This window comes from Bubalus kerabau, chromosome 8 (genome assembly GCF_029407905.1).
Source record: "Bubalus kerabau isolate K-KA32 ecotype Philippines breed swamp buffalo chromosome 8, PCC_UOA_SB_1v2, whole genome shotgun sequence".
NCBI classification, from domain to species: domain Eukaryota; kingdom Metazoa; phylum Chordata; class Mammalia; order Artiodactyla; family Bovidae; genus Bubalus; species Bubalus kerabau.
In genome coordinates, this window is record NC_073631.1 from 14,098,515 (window position 1) to 14,108,226 (window position 9,712).

General features: G+C 38.2%; 1 protein-coding gene across 1 annotated transcript; it reads left to right on the top strand.

Annotated features, from left to right (window-relative positions):
* Positions 1 to 4,323: 4,323 nt before the first annotated feature.
* GNG11 (G protein subunit gamma 11) lies at positions 4,324 to 9,411 on the top strand. Its single transcript, XM_055589737.1, has 2 exons — positions 4,324 to 4,857; positions 9,191 to 9,411. The coding sequence occupies exons 1-2, from the start codon at positions 4,762 to 4,764 to the stop codon at positions 9,314 to 9,316; spliced, it is 222 nt and encodes a 73-aa protein (XP_055445712.1). The 5' UTR covers positions 4,324 to 4,761; the 3' UTR covers positions 9,317 to 9,411.
* Positions 9,412 to 9,712: the final 301 nt, after the last annotated feature.

Here is a 9,712-nt window from a genome sequence, read left to right on the forward strand (position 1 = left end):
TCCATCTCTCAACTGGAAATAGATTTGGGAGCCAGCTGATTCTAAATTAAAACCCTGACTAATCCACTTTCTAGTTGAGACCTTCAGGTAAATAATTTCAACATCTGAACTTTGTAAAATGGATTAAGATGGATCCTTATGTGACTATTTCAAGTCATTTAGATAGGAGATAAACATACAGGAAAAAGGTAATAAATCCTACTCCTCTTCTATGGTCACTAAAAGCAATCTTTGTCTCTTGCTCCATACCCAGAGAATATCTCCTAAGTCATTTAACATAACCTTGCTTTCTCTTACTATAATGTATATGGTTGTCTTAGTATTAATGCTATACTGTAAATTTCTCAAGCCAGAAGCTCTGTTCATCTTTGAAACTACCATAACAACTAATAAATTGTCTGTACAGTTTAATTAACGTAATAAGTGTTTAATTCAATTAAAAGCAGGCAAGGGTGGTGCTTTTTATATTGGATAATCTAGAACTCCTGTTGGTTTATCTAATGATGAAACCAACCAGAGACTAAAAATTCCTGTTGCTTTAAAATACAGATTATCAGCAGAAATTTGAATAAGATAAAAATTATAGGAAGGAAATATAGAGAAAGATGGTCCAGGAAGAGGGAAATAAGATCATGACTGTTTCTCAGCCTACATAGCTACATCTGGTGGTGAGTAACTCTGGGTTTTTTCCAGAAATTATTTCAGGGCCAAGGAATGAACAAAAATTAAGGAATTAAAAAGGAATGAACAAAAAAATGCTCCAGAGTCTTAGTATTTGGCTCTTCAACAGAACTTCCTAATATTCGTGGAAATGGGTTAAGTACACATTCTTACTATGTCATTCGAGATACTTGAACTTTGATGTTTTGTACATATAAGTGAGTTTAAACTGTAGCCAGAAAAAAAAAAGAAAGAAAAAGAAAAAAACCTCAATGTTATTTTAATTTGGATTGATTTGATTTTAGCCAGATTTCCAAACAAGGCTAATTTCAAACTTCCTAAATTCTTCAAATAATATATTGCCACAAGGAAAACAGTAAACTGAGTAATGAAAATGAAATGCAGTAGAAATTAATAATGCAGTAGAAGTTAAAGTCTTCTATGGACAAGACTGATAAATCATTTTGATACCGTGAATCGTAAGTAACTGTTAATGAAAACCAGAGTATCAGACCTGGTCATCCTGTGATTTCCTATTCTTTTCATTTAGAAGAGGAATCTTATCTTATAATAAATTGAACCAATATCAAATGAACCGAGTGCATCAAATGTGGGTTAAATATTTTCCTGAAAGAAACAATCATTTTAACGACCTAAAGAGTCACCATTTACTTTTTAAATTTTAGAAGGGAAGAATTTGGGAGATAACCTAGTTTTAGCTATACCTACAAAATAGATGCAGAGAGGATCCATGTCTTATAAAAATTAGAAGGCAAAACAAAACAAGAACCCTGCTTTTTTTGAGTTCAAGTTAGTATTAAATCACTTCTCTGGTGGCTCAGCTGGTAAAGTGTGTGCCTGCAATGCTGGAGATCTGGGTTCAATCCCCCTGGAGAAGGAAATGGCAACCCACTCCACTATTCTTGCCTAGAAAATTCCATGGATGGAGGAACCTAGTAGGCTACAGTCCATGGGGTCCCAAAGAGTCAGACAGGACTGAGCGACTTCACTTTCTTTAGTATTAAATCAACTCCAATACAACTAACTTCAATATTTTCTTATAGACTTTTCTTTATATGGATTTTTAACAGCATACATTAGAAAAACAGTCAAAGAACTTTTTTCCTTTCTTTGTATGTCAAGGTACATATGTCATAGTCTTTGCCCTTTTATACTTTAAAAGGGAAAATAACCACATGGTTAATTTTTTTTTTTTTTTTTGTCAGATTCTTTAAAACATTTGTCAGGAGCAAGTGGGCTGATACGGGTTTGTTTCTGATTATGTCTGTCATCTTCACTGAAGAATGGTTTCTACACATACTATTTTGCAAAACAACTTCTATTAAAAGTAATATATACAAGTAAAAATCAACACTACAGTTGGATACAATTAATAATGGATTTTAACATTTGTCTATTCAAAATCTTTGCTTGATAAAATATGTTTTTAGAATTTATGAGAAATTGCTTACCATGGTTGCTCTCTGAGAGATGAATGCCATGCTTAAGAATGGGGAGATACCCGCTCTTATTTTAAGTACCCATCATTTTACCATGTAAAATCAAACAACAACAACAAAACATTTTTCAGAATGCTGTGTGATCATGAGATTTCAGCACTTCCCAACTCATTTTAGTGTAATCAATTTACTTAATATGATATTAGCATGTGATTTTGATTAAAACTATGAATTTTTAAGTATACTAATATGCACTTCATCTCTAACTAAAGTCTGATAATACTGTGGAAAAAGTTAAAGAACCATTATGGTTTTATAACTATCACTGCAGACAACTAGATGATTTCACAGGGAAGAAATTTCCAGGCCAAAATAACCCTCCTTTTATGATTTGGAACAGGCATGCATTAATTTACTTAACCAACCTATTTAATTTGGGTGCTGAGCTTATTTAATTCAAGCCACATTAACTTACTTTCACTAACTTATTTAAGCTATTTTTAACCAAGCTTTTAAATTTAAGCAACAGGGAAATTAAAAAAAAAAAAGAATCAGTTCTGAAGACAGATTCGGTTTTTTTTGTCCTGGCTCATTGCTTGCTAACAGGGAAAGCTCCCGCAGTTCATCTAATTTTCTTTGAGCCTGGGAGCTCCTAGAATGTGTAATGTTGCAAATATAGAAAATGAAGCTCCTAAATATTTTTCTTTGTGAAAGTGGTTTATCAGATGTAGATACATAAAAACAGTTAGAAATGAAACACACTTTAGCTAGTTCACCCCTCCCTTACTCCATCACATATCTCACAAAGTGGAGAACCAAAATCCAGAAGAAAATAAGTGACTTTTCCTAGTGATGGCCAGTGGCAGAGCAAGGACTGGAACTCATGGGTAGTCATCAAAGATTCATTTCATTCTAACAGATTCAGTGAGGATAAGTGGGTACAGCCCAGTGAGGAATTACGAACAGAAAAACCTCTGCTTACAACACAGAGAATGGCTATGGTGTCTAAGGCAAAGTACTCTGAGATACTCAGTTAATAGATACTGAGATACTCAGTGTAGATGCCTACACTCAACTTGAATTTTTTTTAATTTATTTAATTTTAATTGAAGGATAATTGCTTTACAGAATTTTGCTGTTTTCTGTCAAACCTCAACATGAATCAGCCATAGGTATACATATAATCCACCCTTTTGAAACTCCCACCTGTCTCCCTCCCCATCCCACCACTCTGGATTGATACAGAGCCCCTGTTTGAGTTTCCTGACCCACACAGCAAATTCCTATTGGCTATAAATTTCCATGTTACTCTTTCCATACATCTCATCCTCTCCTCCCCTCTCCCCAGGTCCATTCAACTTGAATTTGACTTTACAGGCAGGAGGTCATTTCCGGGGAGAAGGAAATATGCATCTGACCACTTGAGATACTTTATTTTCCTTTCTTCACGCTTCATTTTTCTTCTAGTCTTTTGAGCATCATTAACAAGGTTTTAGATAGTTAAAGAGAAACTTTGTATGGCAGGCAAACATTTGTCACATCCTTCTTGCTGGCTTTACAAAGTAGCAGCGAGATTCATATGGCTTTCCAGAAAGTGGAAAAACCAAAACTAAGTGGATCCACTGCAGACATACAGGAAGATGCTTGAGCCAGGAATTCAAAACCCTTGGTGTCAAGTGTCATCCAAACCTTGACAGATGGGGCATGGAGAAATACTTTCTGGTAGGGCTTTAAATTTGCTACTTCGGTCTTCTCCAGGACCATCCGCTTACACTTCAAACACTGCAATCATTCCCCTGAAAAAAGAATAAAATCCCTGCTGTTGAGGATGTCAATTTATTAACGTCAGAGCCATAAACAATATTCACATCCCAATGCCTTTTTCATCCCAAATTTGTAAATGTATTTCAGGCATTTAGCAGACTGGTTGTGTTCACATCAACAGATGTGGTGCGCGTTTCGGAGATTATAGCTCAGTTTCGATTTCCTCTTGGGACTTTTCTTAAGCGTCCGCATTTCCCCACAGTAAACGTGTGTAGCTGGGGGGAAAGTTACATGCTGTGTATTTTTGAAACTCGTGGAGAAGTGAAGAGGCCGTTATTTCCTGCCTGGTCGTGTCCTCCTTCTCTTGCTTCACGAACAAAACCCGGATGTGACTTGGGAAAAGAGGAGGTGGGGAAGGAACAAAAAGTAAAACTTTTGTTGTTTCTCCAGGAAAGTGGACTAGCTCAACTCCTACCCTTGGGCCCCAGCCCAGGAGGGTCCTCCCGCGGGCGTGGCAGGGTCGGGAGCCCGGGCGGGTCGGGCCAGCATCCCCGCGGGAGACCGCTCAGCGCGCAGCCTCTCTGCCTCTTCGGGCCGCCCTTGCAAACTCAACCCTCCCCGGGTTCCCAGGGGCAGATCTCCTGGTGTTGTGGGGACCTGACCAAAAGGGCAGGAGTTTTAAGATCCTGGGACGCTAGGGTGAGCTGGCGTGGGGGGATCTCGTCCGGGCGCTGGGGACCGCCGCTGGGAGAGGCGGTCACCTTCTGCGCGGGCGGGGCGCGCAGGCAGCACAGTTAGTTCGGGACGCGCCCTGGTTTGCGGCACTTGCAGCCGCTCCACTTCCAGAGCTGTCCCTGAACCCAGTTCTGGGGCGAAAATGCCGGCTCTTCACATCGAAGATCTGCCAGAAAAGGAAAAGCTGAAGATGGAAGTTGAGCAACTTCGCAAAGAGGTTAAGTTGCAGAGACAGCAGGCAAGTTGGATGTCCCAGAATATTTCCTTCTGTGTAATGAACCAAGATTGGTGTTGTCTAGTTTGTTGCAGTAAAACAGTTTCTTGGCTCTTGGGGGTGGGGGTGGGGGGGAGTTGTTTCTTTTTTTTCTTTTTCTGCAGCTTCTTTTGAAGGGGGCTTTGGTGGTGCTAGAGAATAGCCTATTGATGTGGGGAGATCATAGGAGGTTAAGGAGAGAGCAAGGATATCATGAGTAGTTTAAAGCCAAATGTTTGAGAATGAGGGGAACAAACGAGAAATTCTGCCAGCTATTAGACAGTTGATTTTAAAAACCCAAGCTGTAGGGAAAAGGCAGATGGCTACTTAGTTCGTTGATCTTTTTCATAATGGGAAAGAATAGCTTTTAAACGTTGGAGGAAAAAAAAAAGTTGGAGGGGTTTTTGTTTGTTTGGTTTGGTTTTGGCTTTCTTTAATCACAGTGGGTCTTGAATTATCTAGTTTTGAGTCTTCATCAGAGGCCTCCAGGAACTGTGTGATGAGCAGTCCACTGGGACTTGGGATCAAAACATTACAGTATCCATCTTTGTTTATAAACTTCTTCCCTTTATAATTTCCACGTTATGCTTTGTAAGTATGCACAGTGAACTAATACCTACACAGTACTATCTGTATTTATTTATAAATAACTATACATATACTGTATACAAACATTCTTTTTTGTGATTATGATTAGAAATTTTAGAGACCACTGAAGTGATCACAGATTTTGTGAGAATGTATGTGCCAGTGTTCAGAAGTCTCCACTGAAATTTGTTGGAGATTTTGTCATTTTTAGTTCAAGTTTTTATTGGTAATACAGGCCTTCATTCCTTCCCTTTTTCCTCAATCAGGCAACCTGTAGTCCAGGAAAAGGTTTTTGGATAGATATTTTTTAAGATAAATGATGTAGTTCTTTCTCCCCAGCAAGAAGAATTTAAACTGACTTTGTATCTCTGTGGTTTAATACTAGAAAAAGTCAAGGAAAACAATGGAAAGGAAGTAGGTATGGTGAATATATTCACTTACCTTCCTGCTTTAGTTATGATAACTCTATTCGTGACAAGTCTTTTTACTCAGAAGGCACATTTTGAATGATATTTGGAAGATGCAGGCTTTGGGGGGGTGGGTATTTTTTATACATTTCCTTTCTCAAATGTAATCTGTAACTTCCAAATCCCTAGTCTTCCAGAATTTTGAAGTTCAAAGTCCTTTCTGTACATGTTGAAAGTTTTTGTAGCTTTAAAAATACTGCTGTGTTTAAAGGAAAAACCAAAGTTATAGGACAAAGTGAATAGGCTTGTTTCTTGAAACTTTTAAGAGACCCATTTTGTGTATGGCAAAACCCCTCTGTTAGCCACTTAGATCTTTTTGACACAGTGAATCTTAGAGGTTACATATTAAACAGAGTTGCATGGATTGAAGTAAAGCGTTGTCTGTGCCAAGTTGGAATATTTTAATATTTTGTATCACAATGCAGAACTTATAGGGGAAAAAAAAAAGAGAGATGTGTCCTCCACTTACCTAAAGCTTCAAATTAGAAATTGGGCAAGGGTCTAGATGCAGTTAGGGCTTCCCTGGTAGCTCAGCTGATAAAGAATCTGCCTGTAATGTGGGAGACCTGGGTCTGCCCACACTTCTAATAACAACTACCAGTAAAGAGGACAATGAATTATATATTTATAAATCATTCAGAGGTAGGACAGTCTCTTAAACCACTTAGGAAATAAAGTCTTGCTCAGTTCTGTACCCCTTCATTGGCACCAGAAATGCAAGAAGTAATTTCCGCATCATTACTAATACCCTAGTTGTCCAGGATTTCTCATCTCTCCTATTGTCGGACTTCTCAGGAGTGCAGTGGTAAAGACCTTGCCCGCCAACACAGGAGATTCAAGAGATGCAGGTTCAGTCCCTGGGTGGGGAAGATCCCTTGGAGAAGGGAATGGCAACCCACTGTAGTATTCTTGCCTGGAGAATCCCATGGACAGAGGAGTCCATGGGGGTTGCAAAGAGTTGGACATAACTGAGCAATTAACACTTGCGCACTTCACTAAATGCAGCAGACTGTGTGGAAGTTAGAGGTATCATTCATCAGCAGTTCCCCCCTTCCAGCTCTCCACCTCCACTCCTTAGGACACATCCTACTGGAATTGCTTTCTTGGGGAGAAGAAACAGAAGGAAGAAAACTTTCAGGGAAACCTTAGAGGACAGAGGGAGAAACATCTAAGTCCTAATAGTAAGATTCCACCATTTTATTATGCACTTTGAATTATAACATGTCCATGCTAGAAAAACATTATGGCTCTTAGAGATCATTCAACCCTTACACTTTGAAGGATTAAAAAACCAACCTGAATTCCAAGAAGGCTAACTAGCTCCTTATTTGAGACCCCAGAGACAATGATAGAGACATTATTAAAACACTAAGACACATATCTTCTGATGCCCAGTCAATAAACTCTTAATATCTGAGCTGTGTGTTCTGCTCAGGCCAGATTCACAGGCTGAATTCTGGCTTGTAGCTAATTGTTGTTCAAACGTATCCTCTTGATCATGGAAGGAAATACATCAGAGAAGCCATTGTTCACTTTTGGAGATTACACATCTTTTTGGACACTTAATGAAGAAGGCTCGGTAACAGATAACCATTTAGGGAAACATGAGTCTAATTTTTTAAAAAACTATTTTTTAGCCTTTCTTTTTTGATATGGACCATTTTAAAAAGTCTTCATTAAATTTGTTACAGTATTGCTTCTGCTTTATGTTTTGGTTTTTTGGCCAGGAGGCATGTGAGCTCTTAGCTCCCCAAGCAGGGATCAAACCTGTACCCCCTGCATTGGAAGGCAGTCTTAACCACTGGACTGCCAGGGAAGTCTCAATATGAGTCTTATCTGCAACTTTCTCAGTGGTCACAGAGCGCAGCTTATGGGAACTTACGTTATCACCTCTGAAAATTTACTTAAAATCCCCGCACAATGATTGTCCGTAAATGTTACCTGAGAGAATGCTACTTGAAAGGATTTTATTTTGCCACGTTTTAACTGTGTTGCCTAGTTTTAAATTTTATTTTCAGAGGCTTCCACACTGATGTACCAAGAAATCTTTGAGGTGTGAGAGTAAAACATGTTTTATTTTTTAAAAATTTTAATTGCAGTACAATAGACGTGAACCATTGTGTGAATGATTTTATGCATATAACAGTGATCTGATATGTGTGTATATTGCAAAATGATGTCTGGTTGCCTTAAAGTCTGATCTTTTAATAATTTCTAGTTTGTGTTTTATGGTTATACATGATGTATTAACACAGTAGTAACTTCACTTAGGTATAAGTGAATAATTATGTACATTCTAGGCTACATATGCCGACATTTTTTAGTGATCAACATGGAAACAGTTTGGAGATTACTAGATAACAAAATCAGTGGGAACATTGCCTAGTTAGTTAAATTAAAAAAAAAAAAAAAGAGGACTCCATTAGAATTTTCTGGAACTTGTATAATTTTTACTTATTTCTTACTAGTTAATGCAGATCCTCATTAAGCAGTAATCTTTTTTTTTTTTTCCTCCTTTCCTTTTTACTCCCCTCAATCACTCTTACAAACTGTCTCTTAAGGATAGGCTTTTTGAAGAAACTGTTCAATCCTTTCTCCACTCAGAAAAAGTTTACACTACTTACATAAACACAAGCCTCCGATAAGCCTTTTCTTATGATCAATTCTGCACAGAAACACAGGTGGAGGGCTGGGGGGAGATGAAGATGAAGGGATCTGGGGGTGTTGCAAGTGGGGTGGGGAAACTTTGGAACAAACTTTAACTTTTCCAGATCAGACTTTCTCCAGTGCTTCTATCATTCTGTGAAATTGAAGAACCTGGCACATACTCAGTAAAGTGAGAATTTTAGCAGGAAACACCCCAAAAGCTATTTGGGGAGTAGCTGCACCACAACAATTCATTAGCATGGAAAATTGAAAGTGGAGTATGTTTCAGTTCCTCAAATATTGTGGACCTGCCATCATCGTATTTTAGCAGAGGAAGGAAATCATATGAGACATAGTGGATAGAAATTGCTGGGGATAATATTTTTAATACAGTGACTTTCAAACTTTCTTGATGCTACTGTAGTAAGAAATCTATTTCATATAGACTATCATTCATCTATATTGTATAGGCTCTGTGCTGCACGCTAATATTTTCGTCTGTTCTATTTGATTTTTAAAATGCTGGTTGTATCCAATTATGTCAGTTTCACTAAAGGGTGGTGACGAAGTTTGAACAATCCTGATTCTTTTTCTTCCTTCCCTCCTTTCTCCTTAAGGTGTCTAAATGTTCAGAAGAAATAAAGAACTATATTGAAGAACGTTCTAGAGAGGATCCTCTGGTGAAAGGAATTCCAGAAGACAAGAATCCCTTTAAAGAAAAAGGCAGCTGCATTATTTCATGAATAACTGGGGAGACACTTCCTCCTCAGTGGAAGAGGCCCTTTGTTGTCGTTTTCCAAAATAAAACCAACCCCCTTTTAAAGGAGTAACAATGAAATTTAAATGAGACTTTCTTAAGTGCTCACCTAGATGTGGTCTTGTCTGAAAGCTGTATGCCTCTCATCCCTGTGCACTACACACCCCTTTTAAGAGGACAGAGAGCTTCTGATGTGCGATTATGGGAATAAGGACACCACTTGTGCACGACACACCTCTTTCAGTATATTGCTTGACGCCTCAAATAAAGTTTTATCTCTGCAGAATGAGTGTTGGCAACTTCAGAAGGCTTTCTCTCTCTCTCCCTCTTTTTTTTTTTTTTTTTTTTTGTATTACCTTTGATACTTCTCCCCATAACCTTT

Excerpts from the sequence above, each read along its gene's own strand:
- GNG11 (XM_055589737.1), top strand. The coding sequence starts at position 4,762 with ATGCCGGCTCTTCACATCGAAGATCTGCCAGAAAAGGAAAAGCTGAAG. Across the intron at positions 4,858-9,190 it reads TTAAGTTGCAGAGACAGCAG|GTGTCTAAATGTTCAGAAGA; the intron begins GCAAGTTGGATG and ends TTTCTCCTTAAG.